General features: G+C 50.6%; 1 protein-coding gene across 1 annotated transcript; it reads right to left on the minus strand.

Annotated features, from left to right (window-relative positions):
• Positions 1 to 619: 619 nt before the first annotated feature.
• Positions 620 to 17,371, minus strand: MLEC (malectin). Its single transcript, XM_041003481.1, has 5 exons — positions 16,979 to 17,371; positions 8,759 to 8,937; positions 8,004 to 8,180; positions 7,863 to 7,920; positions 620 to 6,064 (listed from the first exon to the last, which is right to left on the minus strand). The coding sequence occupies exons 1-5, from the start codon at positions 17,193 to 17,195 to the stop codon at positions 5,835 to 5,837; spliced, it is 861 nt and encodes a 286-aa protein (XP_040859415.1). The 5' UTR covers positions 17,196 to 17,371; the 3' UTR covers positions 620 to 5,834.
• Between the last annotated feature and the right edge of the window lie 531 nt (positions 17,372 to 17,902).

Here is a 17,902-nt window from a genome sequence, read left to right on the forward strand (position 1 = left end):
AGACTGACTCGCTGGTAGATTAAGCAGAGATGATATCTCTAAAGGGCTTGGCTCTGTGCCAGGCTCATTTCAAGGGCTCAGTCAAGGATGAACTGTAATTATTATCTCACAGTCTTAGAAAGAGCATGGGTTTGATTCCTGGCTTTCACTGAGTGGCCATGGGTTAATTACTGTACTTTCTGGTTTCATGATCCTCAGCTCTAAGATGTGACTAATAAATTACACTAAAAACTCAATGAATTCTGCCCTACCCAATGTATACTCACCAGTGAGAGTGAACCAGAAATGGAGATTCTATGGCTTGGCTTGTCCCCAGGATATTTTGTGAGACACAATGGCAGGCCTGATGTGCTCTGAGTGGGTTAGTTTGGGTCCTGGTGTTCCATAAAAGTAAAAACAAAGTGATTGTGGTTTTCCCCTTAGATTTGCACTCCTGGATGAAATGGCCAGTTGAGGATTCACTATGCATTATTTTCCTGACAAAATATCTTGTAGGAAAGAAGAGCAACACAGCTACATGGACAGTAGCCTTGACACAAGAACTCCTTGTGGGGTTCCTCTTTTCCAGTCCCATCACAGAAATCTGCAATAAAAAGTTAAAACTCAACCCCCAACAGAGTGTCACTGCAAATTGTTTATTAAAACACAAAGCAATGGACAGTGAAAAATATCTTGATTTTTTTTTTTTTTTTTACTTTTTTGGTGGGAATGTTGTGGGGCATGGAAGGGGTAGGGACAGACGGAAACAGCCCAGAAGAAATGACGGCTTTATCCACCCCTACTTCTTCCCTGGCCAGCCAGGTTCAAAGCCTCTCTAGTACGTCTCACTGCGCCGCTGTAAATGCATGCTGTGGCAACAGAGGGTTGGTTTGGCCTCTGCACAGAGAGGATAGGAAACTAGAGAAGGAGCTACAAGGGCTACTAAGAACTTGACATATTTTTTTCCCAATACTTGATAGAAAAGAGAGAAGCCAGGCCCAATCTGGAGGTCTGGGGTTTGGTTTTCCAACAAACCAGGTGAGGCCAAAAATGGTCAAAAAGGCTATCCTGAGCTCAGAAGAGGCAGCTGGTCCTGGTCTCGAAGAATTCCATGGATGGGAAAGGTAATATCCCTTAAATTCAAGGAGGAAGCTAATCCAGGGTCAAACTGCTTGTCATTCCCTGGATCAGGACACACCAAGAAAGAGGAGTCTCCTGTCTCTTTCCTGGTCTTGCCATGGTTCCTCCCTGCCAGCTCGGCTCTCCTTTGAAAGGACGGAAAGCACACTTCAGCTTGTTGTTGTTTTTCCTCATACTGAAATAAAGCGCTGAAGCTCAAAATAGAGGTGGGAACGGAGTTCTGCCTTTCCCCGTGCCAGGTGCCCCTTCTCACAAGACTGCCTGGATCCAAGGTGCCAAGGCCCTCTTTGCCAACTCGAACAGGCACCATTTCCCTGGCTGCCAGAACAATCCTGGCTCCTTGTTTTTATATTCCTGGGAGAAACTCACCCCAAGAGATCCATCCTGCTCTTTTCCCGTCAACCCAGAGAAGGAAAATCCAGGGAATCTGCTCTTGTCAAAAGGACTCAGCCACCCAGGGAAAGCTGCACAAAGGCATCTGGGGAAGGACAGGCCAGACGGACTGTAGCCACACCTGTGCAAGGATGCTCAGCCTCTCCAGGCAGCTGAACCCCTGGTACCCATCATCTCTGCTCCAACAGGAGGACAGCCAGCCTTCTTACCCAAGGGGAGGTCCGAATGCAGGGATAGGCCTGGCTCATGCTGAAAGGGAAAGCTGCTTGGTTGGCTCTGAAGTGCTAAAGTGAGGCTTCTTTGCAATTTTCCTAGGGCTCTTTGATCCCTAATTATATCTTTTCACAGAAGAGCCAGATTTCTTCTGATATTTCTGAACAGATCCTGGATGCCTCTGGTTCTGCTTCAATGCCTTGTATCCCTCCGCCCTGCCCCAGTCTCCATCCTCAGGGGCCACAGCAGCAGTGGCTCTAAGACACTCCTCACCCCTACCCCTGCCAAAGTGCCATTTTTAAAAGCAGGAGCATCGGTCGGTCTCTCACTGGGAAAGCTCTTCCAGGTACTTTGGAGAGGCATGGAGGACAATATTCCACACTGACACTTCATGCCATTAAAGGCTCCTCAAGGCAAGAAGACACTTGAATTACATCAGAGGAGGCTGGCAGAGGGGAGCAGGAGGGAGGGGAGGCAGCCGCACCCCTGCCCAGACCTGAATCTAGAGGGAACGCCCACCCTGGCTCAGAGCAGGAGAGGAAAAGGCACTGTGCTGACCGGGGTGGGACCTTCCCCAACCCCCAGGGAGGGGAGAGAACCTGATGATCCTTTCCCTGGGCTTCCAAGCTGATTTCTAGGGAAAGGATGTAAGTGCTAGGAAAGGAAAATACTGCTGCTGTTCCTGAAGTTCTCAGATGAGATTCTAGAAGCCACAGCCAGGCCTTCCCAGGAGAGGCTACAGGCAGGAGACGAAGGAAGAGAAATTCCTTAAAACAGAAGCTTCTCCAAAAGATAAAAAAAAAAAAGTTAAACCACAGTTCTAAGCTGGACCAGGCAATTTCCAGGCACAGAAGGGGAGAGGTAAACCTAATTCAGCCTTCAGCCTCCCTCGTCACAGCCTGTGTGAGCTCCACATGACCCCCAGTATCTCTTAGGCAGGGGTGCAAGGGAACACACTGGCGTTCTCACAGACTGGTGGCCTGTGGTCGAGGTGAGCTCTGCCAGGAGTCCACCACCGCTGCTAACACCTGAAGATGACCACCATTCAGATCTCCACTACTCAGGCTGGGCCCGGCTTCTCGGCTTCTCGCCAGCAGAAGAGTGTCTCAGCAGACACTCTTCAAAAACATGGATTTGGTTTAAGGGATAAGGATCCCGCAGATACTATCTTCGCACAATGTTTTAGTCAGCAAGAGTGTGAGTTCTTAAAAAAAAGCAGCTGGCTCACCCCAAGCCAGGGCTGGGCTACTATCTCTTTCAGCCTGTCTCCAAGAGATGCCTCGGCACACAGCTCCCTCAAACTGACCTGAGCGAGGCTTCTAGCCAAAGAAGACACCCCCCCCCCCCGCAGTCATCAGGCGGCTGAGACCGAGTCTGCAGAGCCCAGGAGCCAGGCCTCTCCTCCCCACCGTCTTAGGCTGGCGTCACTCAGCAACACAGAGCAACGCAGAGCAACGCAGAGCAGCGCAGCGTAGCCCAGCCCAGCGCAGCCCAGATGCGCTCCCTGCAGGGCAGCAGTGTCTCAGTCCTAACACAAGCTCAAAACACACACAGAGGGACAAACAGTGCAAAAAGCAAAAGATGAACAACAGAATAATTCTTCACACACACTATACAGAAAAAGAGTGCCCCATCCCCACCCTTTAACCTAAACTTCATGTACCTTATATATCTTCTGGGAGGACAGCCCCCCACTCAAAGAGGGAAAGAAAAAAAAAAAAGCTTTCAAGTTAAGCATTGGAGCCAACCGTTGCCAGCCATAGGAAGCCCTCGCTCTTGCTGGCCGGGTGGGCTTGGCTCCAGGGGAATCTACCCCACCCCCCACCACACTTCTTCCTGTTTCCTTATATCCCCCTTTAGTTTTTGTTAGCCTCAGAAAGATGTTCCTTCCTTTTGGTCACAACCAAAGAGGAAAGTACCCATCCCCAGCCCTGAGCTCAGTGGGGAGGGGTAGGCTTGGAAACAGAGGCAGAAGCAGAGCTGCTTGGCTTACAGTACCGTTAGGAAATGGGCCCAGGAGCCAGGGTTTCCTTCTGGGACTCTGAGTCATCACAGGGATGGGCCGAGGTGAGGAGGCAGGACCCCCTACTTCCTCAGAGACACAGGCAAACTAACAAACAAGGCCAAAGGAGGCAGCAGCCTCCTGGCGCATCTTGTCTGATCCACTGGCAGTGGCCCATTGCTCTGAGAAGTTCTGATGGAGCAGGAACCAAATTCACCCTTGGAAGCCGAATCAGACAGAGGTCTGTGGCCCCAGCAAGGCTGCCCCCAGGACCTAAGCTACAGCAGCTCATCCCTTAGGAGCAGAAGAACATCAAGAAGCACTCCAGAAGTATTCTATAGCCACCCAGCTGCCTGACTACCCTAGGACCAACGCCCAAATCACAGCGAAAATAAGGGCCTTGACCTCAAGTGACTGAATGCTGGCCTGGAGTCATCGCCAACAGCCCAGAGCTACTTACTTTGTCAGATAAAGGACAGCTCTAATATACAGGACTCTTCAAAAACATATCTTATAAGGCAAACTCAAAATTAAGCACATTCAAGAAGGATGGGCCTGGCCTGAGAAAGTGTACCGTGGCCCAGCCTGGGCTGAAGCTCCTCCCGCTGCCTCCCAGCCCCAGAATTCCCTTTAGCTTGGCTGGGCCCTCCCTCACCGTGACCCTCACTGCGAGACAGATGACGGTGGTCAGGTGGTTAGACAGAAGGCACGGGGAAGCTTCACCTCCTGCAGCAAAGTCTCCAGGGAGTTCAAGACAGACACTTGGTTGCTAAGAACAGCTTCAGAGCTGCTGGGGCCACAGCTGACTCAGAGCCCATCACACCAAGAACCTGATTGCTACCTGGAGAGGGAAGAGAGCAGCCAAAAGCCACACAGCTCTGTTTGAGAGGTCACTGGGCTGATTTAGCTGATCAGTCTAGTTCCCTGGGGCAGTCTGGCCATCAACCAAGGCTGGCTGAAGAGTGACACAGAATGAATGACATGGAGGAAAACGAACATCGGATATGAGACATTCTCAACAGTGCTCAGGCACTGAGTAGGGCTCAAGTCTCTGAGGTTGCTCTTAAACGGTGCTAACTAAGCCCTTCCTAATCCAGAGATCAGAAGAGACTTTTAAGGTCAAGTGTTCTTTTGCTGCAGGCTGAAAAGTATCCCTGCCCCCTGGCAGGGAGACCCTAAGAATGGGCCAGCAAAGAACTGCTGGGTCAGGGCCTCCTGGCTGCCAGCTCCGAGAGCCAAGAAGGGAGGTACCAGCAAGCTGAGGCGACAAAGGATGAGACAGCTGAGCAGGCAGAGCCCCAGGTTCCCATGTCTCCATTCCTTCTTGCCAATAACTTGAATGGTTAAGAGGAAGAAGAGATTTCAAATACATCAGATTTAGAAGAAAACTGAGAAGCAATCAAGTCCCCAACAGGCACTGAAATCAAAGTGATTGATCCGTTGTGGTACCACATCAGAGGCCACCTGAGGACCAGACAGAGCAATTGTCCTGCAACTAGCACAGCAACAAAGCTTAAACACTCAACATGGAGCTGCTGGCAGCATCCAGAGGCTTCCAGGCAAGCACCAGCTTTTCCTTCTTCTTAAAAAAAAAAAAGAAAAGAAAAGAAACAACAACAACAAAAAGAAAAAAACACTTCCCTTCTTTCATCTTAACCTTAAAAATTTAAACTTTCCACACACATTTTCTCAATCTGGCTCTCACTTCAGAATTCCCGACTTCCAGGGCTGGTCTTCCCTGCTGCTAAGTGCTAACTAAACAGAGCAACCACAACCTGCTATGAGTTCAGAGCCCTTTCCACGAGGTGCCCAAAAGGGGATCCTGGACAGCGAGGATCCCATTTCCCCTAAGGACCCTGGAGAGGAGGGCTGGCCGAGGCCAGCCACAGGGAGTACTAGAACTGAAGCAGGTCCAGAAGAGGTGGTGGGTGAGGGCTGCTTTCCTCAAGCCCCCGCCCTTTTGATTTCCTTGACTGTTTCTGTGTTTTTTTGGTTTTTTTGTTTGTTTGTTTGTTTGTTAATCAATTTGAAGAATACAGAAACCAAAACCAATGTGTTTGGTTTCTTTCCCACACCCCTCCATCCTGTTCAGGATGGTAATTTATTCTCACAATCGGCAGAGGCAGAAGAGGGTTGGAATGAAGACTCCGAAGGCCACCAGGATGGGAAACATGAGGCTGCTGTTGTCCGAGGCATAGGGGTTGGGTGTGCGCGGGCCCGACTGCACTCGGTTCTTATTGGTCTGTCTTTTGAGATTAGACCCTTCATCATATTCTTCTTCTTCCTCTTCCTCTTCTTTCTTCTCTAGTCCTGGATGAGGCTGCAGCTTTGGTACATCTAACAAGAGACAGAAAACACCTATTACGTAAGACCTAGCACTTGCTACAGAGATCCCCTAGAATGCCAAAGGAGTCACACCAGAGGCATACAGGACCTGAACCAGGGTTTCAAGGAAGGAGCATGTCTGGCCTACAGGAGAGCAGCGTGCTGCCAACACAGGTCTTCAGATGTAAGTCAAAGTTCTATCCTCAGAGAAGAGCCTGATTCCCCTTCATAGCCCAGGAGGATCAGATTGGACAGTGACAACACCCTGATACTGTCAGACTTTCCAAATTCCTTTTCCTCAAGCCCACATTTTTGTTTAACTCACAAAGGCAAGAGCCGATCCTCACCTCACAGTAAAGTTCTCAACATGTGTTTCTTCCCTATCCTTGTCACCTCCTTAGAGACCCGCCTGGTGGTGACCCATCTTTCCTCTCCCCAGCAGATGGGATGACATCAAGACAAGAGGATTGGATTTTCAGAATGCTCAAGATAAGCTAAGGGCAAGCATTTGACCGAGTGGTTGAGATGACCATATCCACTATTAGAGTGCCTAGCTTCAAGTTTCAGCTCTGTTCCCAGTTCTATCTATCTTCCTGCAATGTCCCCTGGGGAAGGGGGACTGAGGCTTCTAGTACTTGGGTTTCTGGCACCCACACAGAAGACCCAGACTTCAGTCTGGCACAGTAGCCTAGCGGCTAAAATCCTTGCCTTGCATGTGCTACGATCTCAAAATGATCGCTGGTTTATGTCCCGGCTGCTCCACTTCCCAATCCAGATCCCTGCTAGTGGCATGGGAAAGCAGTCAAGGACGGCCCAAACCCTTGGGACTCTGCATCCGCTTGGGAGACCCAAAAGAAGCTCCTGGCTCTGGCTTTGGATCCAGCTCAGCTCCGGTCGTTGGGGCTACTTGGGAGTGAACTGGCGGATGGAAGATTTTTCTGTCTCTCCTTCTCTCTGTAAATCCGCCTTTCCAGTAAAAATAAATAAATCTTTTTTAAAAAAGAAGACCCAGACCGAATCCCCTGTGCCCAGCTTTGTCCTAGTTGTGGGCATTTGAGGAGTCAATCAGTGGACAGAAGCTATCTCTCCTCTTTTCTTCTGCCATTCTCCTTTTCAAGTAAATAATACTTTTTAATAGACAATTAAAAAATATGTTTATTAAAAAAAAAAAAAACATTGGGCCCAGCACAATGTTAAGCAGTTAAGTCCTTGCCTTGAATGCTCCGGGATCCAATATGAGCACTGGTTCTAATCCCGGTTGCCCCGCTACCCATCCAAGCTCCCTGTCTGTGGCCTGGGAAAGCAGTCTTGGGACCCTGCATCTCTGTGCGAGACATGGAAGAAGTTCCTGGCTCCTGGCTCTGGATTGGCTCAGCTCCAGCCATTGCGGCCGCTTGGGGAGTGAACCGGAAGATCTTCCTCTGTCTCTCCTTCGCTCTGTATATCTGGCTTTCCAAAAAACAAACACACACACATACATTTCAAAAGGAGGACAGAGAAGAGTCACTAACACACAAGTTTTCTCTACAAAACAGCCCGGGAAGTGGCAGCCAGGATGATCTAAACCTGAGAAAGACAGGTGCTGAGGAAGGACCAGGAGACATCAATAAGCAAGGGCTGTTCCCCTGCAGCCCAGCTCCACAAGGATGCTTTTCCTCCTTTTGCCTTTTGCTCCTAGGAAGTAGGCGTTGAACAATGCAAACACAAGACATGCAAGTTTCCTTTAGCAATGAGTTAAATGAACTCCCAAGGGTTTTCTCAATCTCACTCTTCAGCAGAGTCCCAAAAGCAGGTAAAAAGCATCACCTACCATCCACTGTCCCAGCCAGGATATAGAGTGCACAGACTTTCGGATTGTCGTAGTAACCCTAGGAAATGGATGACAGGGGTCAGTCCCACACTCAGCCAGCAACCCCTTCCCCAGCTAGGAGGCCCAGCCCAGGGCAGTTACCTTGACGAACTCAATGTAGAGTTTCCCGGTGAAGGTAGACACCTCCCCCTGGACACTCAGCTTGCCCTTGCGGATGCTCATGGGGATGATTTCATCGTGAGCTGTGCTGTGTCCCACACGGTCAAAGATATCCAGGTCCTTCACTACAACATGGCCATTCAACCGCACATCGAACACCTATCAGGATCAGAACAAGAGAAAAAGTCAAAACCATCAGCTTCACAACCCCTTAGGCAGCTGAACATCATGCACCTGGTCTGGGCTTCAAGTCAAAAAACAAAACAAAAACAATTTAGGAAACCCTGGAGCTGGAGATCCTCCGGGGGTGCTGGAGGTCCCAGACCTAGGCCAAATCAAAGCCACATCCCTCCCTGCCAAAGACGTTTCCTATTTGCCCGGAAGATCAAAGGATACAAACAAAAAGTTACATGTGAAACAAGAAGTTCTCAGGAAAAGACAGAAGAATAAAGCTACAACAAAACCAGGCAGGCTTTCACAGGATGGGTGGTGGACTGACAAGGACTAGGATGCCAGCACCGCGTTGTCACCAGTCCAGGAGACCATGTAGCCTCATGGCCAACAGAACAGGATTTCTCAACAGGCACAGGGAATCTGGCTTTCCTCTGAGTTCAACTGTTCCTCCCTCCTGGAAGCAGGCGGGAGGAACAGCTCTCACACATTCTGGTCCCGCAGCATAAGACTCTCCAAGGGCAGTCACATCCACTGGTCCTAGCAGGGGCAGGACCAGGCCTCACCTTCTGCTGGGACTGTGCAAAGTAGACTTCGGCAAACTTCAACACCAGCACGTAGTCCCCCTCCTCCTTGATGGGCACTTCGTAGCCAAACGTCTCCTCATTGTACCGTTCTGTTTGATAGAGGATCTGGTCCTCGGGGTTGGAACGCAGGATTGGCAGTTTCATGCCATAGTCTGAGGCTGGGGACAAAAGATCAAGAGAAAACATATCAGAAGCAAGACACAGCAGCAGAGACCCAGAACTGCCAGGGAGCATTCCAGGCCAATGTTAGCAATACTTTTGGTAGGAGACCCACCCCATCTGTACCCGACCCCACACTGTGCTCATATGCAGGTAGGAATCAATTACTTCTCCCAAAAATACCACAAAAAATAATAAACACTAAATACCCCACCAACTGCGCTGACTTTTCTACAGTGGAATAATGAGCATACATAGGCTAGCCTGCTGTTTACAGAAAGTGAGAAAGACCCCTGGCTCCCCAGAGGGACAGCTTCCAGGGAGGGGGCCAGGAACTTGACACAGGATGAGTCAGGCTAAAGAACTGCTTTTATTCTTCCTCACTCAGAAAAGCTGAGTCAAAACCAAACAGGATATCTCAATAGGAAAGACATCTGTTGTTACCTTTAGTACAAGTAAGAACACCAACATTAGCCGGTTTTGTAAAATTTTCAGCTGCAAAGCACCAAGGCTGATAGAGAAACAGGCTTATCAAAAGAAGGGCGCAGATGTTCCATACTTGCCTTCAAGTCTACATGTCTTGCTTCCCAAGACCCTCAAAACCCTACGTGGTACTCTCAGTTTATCCAACAGAAAAGATCTTGGCCCACCTCCAGCACCTAAGGGGATGGTTCACTGGGAGAGGGAAAACCAGGCCATTCACTCCCTCCATAAGGCAAGAGGGAAAACACACAACTTGCTGGGGCCCTGCTAGCACCTCTGGCTTAAGATGCCCAAGGATGAGGGGGCAGGGAGAGTCTCCTGGTTCACCCTGAAGTTAAAAAGTTACTTAAGTCGGGTCAGGACATCAACTGTCAGCCACCCTACTTCCCGTCTCACAAAACGTGCTAAACTGAGGTCTTCCCCCAAATGTAAGACATCACCGTATAGCCCCAGAAACAAAGGGCCATGTCTCCTCCCCCACTGTGAACATGAGGCGGCTTCCCAAGGTTCCAGTGACACAGTGGTTTCTCTTCCACCATGGGGTTCAGACTGTGCTGCCTTCTGGTCTCACAGGAGGACCCCAGAAGACAGGGGCCACCTCCATCCTTTGGAGGATTCCCAAAAGCAGCCCGCACTGGCTGCAGTAAGAACTTCCTTCTCGGTCACCAAAAGACAAGGTAAAAAATTAACTCAAAGACCTAGTGGCTGAGGTCAAGCCCTCCAAACAATAAACAAAGCCACTAACAGTTCCTGTAAGTGACATGAGCTGTGAGATCAGATGAGCTGATGAGACAATGGGACAGGAAACACAGCCACTTTTATCTCCAGACTCTTTTCTTTCCTCCTCAAGAAATCAAAGAAGGCTAGGCAAGTGGTACCACAAAGAATGCACTCTTAACAGGCCCCAGCCTCTTTCACAGGGAAAAAAAAAACAAAACTCAAACCTGCTAATTCTGAGTCAGCTGTAACATTTTCTTCTTCCAGATTATCCTGACCAATGTGGAGCATTGATTAGCTCTAATTTACTGATAAACAGAAAAGTTTGTGCCTGCATGGGAAATATTCACTTTGTCTAGTGGAAAGAGACAAAAACTGGTAGAAACAATCTGTGCCCATCTCAGTTTCACAGCTAAAGAAATCCAGCTATGTGTATAAAATCACTCAGTAATCTGGAATTATTCATATAAATCTTTAACTATGTATCTTTTTAAAAGATTTATTTTTATTGGAAAGGCAGATATACAGCAAGAAGGAGAGACAGAAAGATCCTCCGCCCACTGATTCACTCCCCAAGCAGCCACAACAGCCAGAGCTGAGCCAATCTGAAGCCAGGAGCCTGGAGCCTCGTCCAGGTCTCCCACATGGGTGCAGAGTCCCAAGGCTTTGACCCGTTCTCCACTGCTTTCCCAGGCCACAAGCAGGGAGCTGGATGGGAAGCGGAGTGACCAGGATTAGAACCAGTGGCCACATGGGATCCTGGTGCGTGCAAAGCGAGGACTTTAGCCACTATGCTACCGTGTTGGGCCCATATATCTTTAAATACTTATTCCTCTCTTTTACATTCTTATTCTTAAGATTGATTTTTATTGGAAAGACAAATGAGATTTATAGAAAGATCTTCCATCTACTCACTCCCCAAATGGCCACAACAACTGGAGCTGAGCTGATCTGAAGCCAGGAGTCAGAAGCTTCTTCTGGGTACAGGGTCCCAAGGCCTTGGGCCACCCTCCACTGCTTTTCCAGGACATAAGCAGGGAGCTTGATCGGAATTAGAGTAGCTGGGACACAAGCTGGTGCCCATACGGATTTCTGGCTCTTGCAAGGCAAGGACTTAGCCATTGAGCCATAGTACTGGGTCCACTATTCTTAATTTTTTCACTTACTTGGAAGGCAAGGCAGAGTGTGTTAATCTGTGTCTGTGAGAGTGTGAATAAATGTCTTCTATCTTCTGATTCACTAAAATGCCCATAATAGCCAGTGCTGGATCAAGCCAAAGCTGGGAGCCTGGAACTCCACCTGGTTTCCCACAAAGGTGGAAGGAACATAAAAATTTGAGCTGTCATCCGCTGCCTCCTAGGACACACTAGCAGGAAGCTCAATGGGAAGAGGAAGAGCCAGGACTTGAACCACCGCTCCCACTCAGGATACCAGCATCCCAATAGGTAGCTTAACCTCATAACATTCAGCCTTATCTTTCCTTTAAAGTGACTTTCCTGAGATATCTGCCACATGTAGAGTGTAACTTGCCCAAGTCCCAGGAGATGCAGCAACGAAAACTTTTCTTCCCTCCTTAGTCTTTTAATGCCTTCTCAATTACAGCGATTCCGCTAAAATATAATGAACTGTACAGTCAGCACACTGCTGAGTTTGGCACAGCATAGGAACTGCTTCTCAGTTCAAAACAGAGCAGCCAGGTGCTCTGGAAGATTCATCCCATGTTTTAGGTAAGACAGGCCTGGATTTGAATCCTGGCTCTGCCACCTAGTCAGTGATGCTGAAGAGGTGGTTTTCTTGAAGTTTCTTTTCTCACCTATGAGGATATGATCTATGCCACAAAATTGTCTTGTGGGTTAAGCTGATGCAACGTTAACACCCCATATGGGCATTGGTTCAAATCCAAGCTCTTCCACTACTAAATCAAGACCCTGCTAATTTACCCAGAGAAGCGATGGAAGACGGTCCAAGTGCTTATACCCATGTGCCAAGACCCAGGTGAAGGGCCGGCGCAATGGCTTGTGGCGAAATCCTCACCTTGCACACGCCAGGATGCCATGGGGTGCTGGTTTGTGTCCTTGCTGCTCCACTCTTTCCAGCTCCCTGCTTGTGGCCTGGAAAAGCAGCCAAGGATGGTCCAAAGCCTTGAGACCGGACCCTTCACCTGCATGGGAGACCCAGAAGAAGCTCCAGACTCCCGGCTTCAGATCAGCTCAACCCCAGTCATTGTGGCCACTTGGGGAGTGAACCTGTGGGTGAAAGATCTTTCTCTCTGTCTCTCCTCCACTCTATGGATCTGCCTTTCCAATAGAAGGGTCTTCTTTAAGAAGACCCAAGTGAACTCCAGGCTTTTGCCTGGTCCACTTTAGCTGCTATAGGCATTTAGGGATGAACCAACAGTTAGAAGATTTCTCTTCTTTTCTGTCTTTCAAATAAACACACACACACACACAAAGCAAAAAATAAAGCTTAATCCAAGGGCCAGCATTATAGTACACAAGGTTAGCTACCACCTGTCATGATCCCATGAGTACAAAGTGGCCGTTCCCGACGGTCCACTTCTGGTGCAGTTCCCTGTTTATGGGCCTGGATGCAGCAGTAGATGGTCTCAAATCCATGGGGTCTCCACAACCGAAGGGGAGACACAGATGAAGTTCCATGGTCCCTAGCTTTAACCTTGGCCAGCCCCAGTTGTTATAGCCATTTGGGAAACGAATCAGCAGACAGAAGATCTCAATCTCTCTCCTTTTCCTTTCTTCCCTTCTAAATAAATAAACCAATCAAAAAAGAATTGGGGCTAGTGTTACAGCACAGTGGGAGAAGTTGCTACTTGTGACACACCCCACAAGGGTATTGTGTCTTGGCTGCTCCGCTTTCGATCCAGCTCCCTTGCTAACGGCCTGGGATAGTAGTAGAGGCCAGCTCAAGTTTCTGGACCCCTACCATCCATGTGGGAATCCTAGATAAAGCTGCGGGCCCCTCGCTTTGACCTGATCCAATGCTGGCTGTTGCAGCCTCCTAGGGAATGACCCAGCAGATGAAAGACCAACTTCTCTTTGTCTATAACTTCCAAAACAAATAATTCTTAAAAAAAAAAAAAAACTTAATACAATGCCTGACAGAGAATAACAGGTATGACAGCCAGAGAGATACATACAATAAACACCAAAATAAATGCCTACAACCTAGGGTGTTTAGGAAACAGACTAAAAGGAAAAGTGAGTAATAATACTGATTAGAGAGGGTAGGTACCACCACAAAGTATATTAAACTTCTACTTGAAGTGCTGTCATCTCATATGGATGCTGGTTCAAGTCCCAGATGTTCCACTTCTGACCCAGTTCCCTGCTAATGTGCCCAGGAATGCAGCAGGCAACCACATGAGACCTGGAAGAAGATCCAAGCTCCTGGCTTTGGAACAGCCCAGCCCGTTGTTGTGCCATTTGGAAAGTGAACCAGCTTATGGAAGATCTTTCTCTGTGCCTCTCCTTCTCTCTCCAAATCTCCCTTTCAAATAAAAACTAATAAGTCTTTCAAGTAAAAATTGATTCAGGGACTCAGCCTTGTGGCATAATGAGCAAAGCACCCTTTTATGAAAGGGATGCTGGTTCAAGATCCAGCGGCTCCATTTCCAACCTATTCTGCCTATGTACCTGGTAAAGCAGTGGAAAACGACTCAAGTGTTTGGGCCCCTGAACCCATGTGGAAGAAGCTCCTGGCTTCAGACTGGCTCAGCTCGGGTCACTGTGGCCATTTATAGAATAAACCACCAGACATAATATCTTTCCCTCTGTTTTTCCCTCTCTAACAAATAAGCACATCTTTTAAAAAGAAAGGAAGAACAAAAGAAGACAACTGATTAGAAAATGTGGCTGAGAAGCTCAGACCCACAAAAAGCCCAAAGGAGCAGCAGCAGGTCCACCATTTGCCACATTCCATCGCCCAGCACAAGGCCCCTATCGCTAGTTCCCTCTGAATCACTGATCTCACATGAGGTCAGTTGCTAAATTACTCTTCCCAACAGACTGAGTGAGGCAAGGAACCCAAGGCCACAGTGACCTACATTCTCCACCTGTGAACTTCTGCCCCCTGCAGACCAGGCCTGTCAACCAGTGATGAGAGGGTCACAAGCCAGCCAGCCAGCCAGCCAGCCAGCCGCTAACCTCCTCCACTCCCTTCTTACCTTTCAAGCTGGTTATCTGCGCATGAGCAGATCCTCTCCCTAGCTGAAAGGCGGACTGTCCACAAGAAGGGGGTCTTCCTTGGTGGCGATGTAAATGACTCATCTGATAGGCTGTCGAGGAAGCCAACCTTTTCCCCCATCTGGAGCCATGTTCTGCCTTATTTTTAATTCCATCAAAGAAAGAAACAGGCGATGACACTTCAGCCTACTCTGCCCAAGCAGTTTTTTCTACAGCACAAGTTTTACCAGGAAAGAAAACAAGGCTGAGAGGCAAAGCAGGTTCCTCAAGGTTACACGGGTTTCCACACCATCTTTCTGCAAGCAGCAGAGTCTTCCCCAGCTGCCACACCAACCTCTGTGCCCTCAGGCCAGCTAATCCAGAGTCAAAAACCATGGATGACCGAGTAAGAACCCGTATAGTGTGCCCAGAGGTAAGGCTCTGGCTGACGATCTCAGGCTGTGAACACCAGCTCTCCTCTAGCCAGTCCAACAGACATTATTATGAAATGTCTTTGAAAGCATAAGCCGGCAGGTGCCCTGGGCCGGAGCACTGGGAGCTGGAATGCTGAACTACAAAGGAACTGCAGGGAAGCAGCAAGTTCAAAAGCAGGCCAAACCCTTATCTGGCCTAACTCGGCAACAAACAGGTGAATTCATTCAGTATAAAATGAACTTTCCTCGGCTCATTGGAAACTATGTCACAGGCGTGTCACATCTCTCCACTTGTAATCAGTGCATAGCTAAAGAAGGCACCTGGCCCACCTTCAACCCCACAGCAGGGCCATCGACAGGGCCAGAGATGGTGAGCGGAGGGAACAGCCACATCGCCCTTGGTGAGGCTCACCCCTAATCTACAGCAAGCTGCTTCCTGAGCTAGACAGGCTTAAGACCCAATCCCAGCGCCAGCTCAAATACTTTCGGGAACTTGGGCAAGTGCAACATGCAGGTCCTAGCAGAGCCCCACCCATGCCTTAGTCCTGCTGTGCACGTGCAGGAGGGAGCAGGCAGCCTCCTTATTCAACACCCTAAAGGCCAGTGTCCCAAAAACAGGAAGCCTCCAGGACACCAGTTTTGGCAGGTCTCCTGTAATTTTACCTGCTACAGAAAATTCCTCCCAAGGAATTGCAACCATGAGCCAACCACGTGGGGAAGAGAGCTGGATAGACCAACACCCAACTGCCACACCAGCTTGCGGAGGAAGGGCAGGGGCTGGAGACTACACCCATGTGGTCTCAGTTCTCTTCCCCCGGAACAGCGGACCGCTCTCCCAGTGTCAGGCTGCGGGCTCACGGGAAGGGAAGCATCTGCACACCAACCTCTATCTGAACACTCCCGCTGCTATCTCCACAGGCAAAGTCCACAAACCGTCTGCCGTTTCCTCAAGGCCGCCCACAGGCATGAAGAAAGAGGAAGGGTCCAGGGTGAGCTTGGCGATGGCCTCTCGCCATGAAGTCTGCCTCAGCTGAACCCAAGGTTACCACACAACCGATGTGCCAGGGTTACATGAATTCCAAGATAGAGAATTTCTGAAAAGACAGCGGTGGGGTCCCAAGACCCTCACACGTAGGGAAACAGTAAACTCCTCAATGTAGCAGTCTCTAAGACACAGGCTCAAGCTGGGAGAATCTCAGAGAAATGTTGACTGGGGCAGCTTGTTGCCCATCTTGCATGCTCAAAACCCAGAATATGGCATCCAATACATTAACTTCCTTTTTAAACCTGTTTCCCTATTCTACTTAAAAGACAAAAACAATACAGGATTTTTCTTCCCCCTCGAAAAACTGGTCTGGGACAACCTTCATCAAGGGGCCCACGGAACAGAAACCTGGGTCCCTGGAGGGAGGGGAAAAAAGGAAGTTTCACACAGCCGGAGTGGGGCCCTTGGGAGTCTGCAGTTTAACCACCTGCCCTGCCAATTTTTATGCATGCTTTGAAAGCAAAACAAAACAAAAAAGACTGTGGTGCCCAATGGTTCCCCCACCCCCTGGCAGTTGGAATCTCTTTTCCAGGCCACCTGCGCTAGGCTGTACCCTCTCTGGCATCCACATCGTTTTACAATGGGTCCCGGGGCCACGCAAGCCTCCCATGCCACTCGGCTCCCATACAACCATCCCGCAGCTTCCACTTTTAAGCACATGTCCTCCTGGCTCCATCAAACTTTTCCCAACCCACCCTCCTTGAAGACGTGTCGCGATTCTGACTAAGGACCGAGCCGGGCTCCTGCAGCAGCAACCACGAGAACGGCCTCATTTCGGGGCTGTTAAGATCCTGCCAGCAACCTTCTCGATCAAAGAAGGCAAGGGGACCGGCGATGACCTGCAAGGCAAGCCATGTGGCCTCGAGGGGGCACGAGCCCGCCCTCGTCCTTTACTCTCCTAGCTTGGGTTGGTGAGGACGGCGAGGAGCTGCTCCCATGCAAGATGCGCGCTGGTCCAAAAGACAACTTCTCGCCAACTCTGTGCCTCGATGGGAGCCAGGGCCAGGCCTTGGGCTCTGAGACCCAAGTCCCTGAGGGCAACTGCAAGCAGAGGGAACTTCAACCCCAGGGACGTGGCTGCCGGGCTGAGGACGGGGCTCGAGGCCAGCTGCCCTCCGGCGGCTGAGGCCAGCACCGCAGGCCTCCCGGCAGCGGCCGAGGGGCGCTCACTCCTCTCTCTCACCTCGGCCCACCCGGCCTTCCAGAGGGTCCTTGCGGAAGTGAATCCCGTGCACGTCCACATGCGCCTCGCCGCCCGCGTTGACCGCCCAGATGACGCTCTCGGGCAGCCCGGCCCCCGCCGCGCGACCCACGCCGAGCCCCGGCCCGCGGAGCGCCAGCAGCAGCAGCAGTCGTAGCAGCGCCACCACGGCTCCCTCCACCGCTCGGGCCCCCGGCATGGCGGCCACCCCTGCGAGGAGGGGACAGCCCCCCGGCCGATGGGTTTTTGTTGCTATTGTTGCTCTCGGCCGGCCGACCGCCGGGCCGTCCCCGGGACTCAGAAAAACAGCGCCACGAGCCGCTCTGCCTGAGCCGCCGGGGACATGTCGCGCTCCGGCCTCCTCCTCCAGCCGCGGGTGCCGCCTCCCACCTCGGGAACAACCTACCCCGCCGCCCAGCCCCCCAAGCCGCGGTCCGGCAGCCAATCACCGCGCGGCCCTCATTAATTACCCACCACCCAGTCGAGAGCCGTGCTCTCATTGGCTGCCAGGTGAGGGAAAGGGCGTGGCCATGCCCAGGCGCCGACCCAACCACCGGGCACAAGACGGAGCGCGCGCAGAGGGAGGGAGTTCGGTTGAAGCGGCGATTTGCTACGGAAGTGGCGGGTGCAGCGCCCAGGAGGGCCCCGGAATGCCATAGCTGAATGGGAAGAGTGGCGTGTTGGGGGGGGGAAGGTTTAGAGTCGGGCGCACAGACACGTCGCCAACACTTCCGGTGCTCCAGTTGTAGAGAACGAATGGGCTCCGAAGGGGGCGTTACTGCCTTTCCCGCCCCCCACTCAGCTGGTCGGAAAGAGGGATGAGTATGAGCTCTAGGAAGAGCTATGGACTCTCTCCCAACCTCAGTCGCGTGAGGCAGAGGGGCCACAGGCACAGGCCTTCAGGGC

This window comes from Ochotona curzoniae, unplaced genomic scaffold, assembly GCF_017591425.1.
Source record: "Ochotona curzoniae isolate NIBS_2020 unplaced genomic scaffold, NIBS_Ocur_1.0 scaffold_274, whole genome shotgun sequence".
NCBI lineage: Eukaryota > Metazoa > Chordata > Mammalia > Lagomorpha > Ochotonidae > Ochotona > Ochotona curzoniae.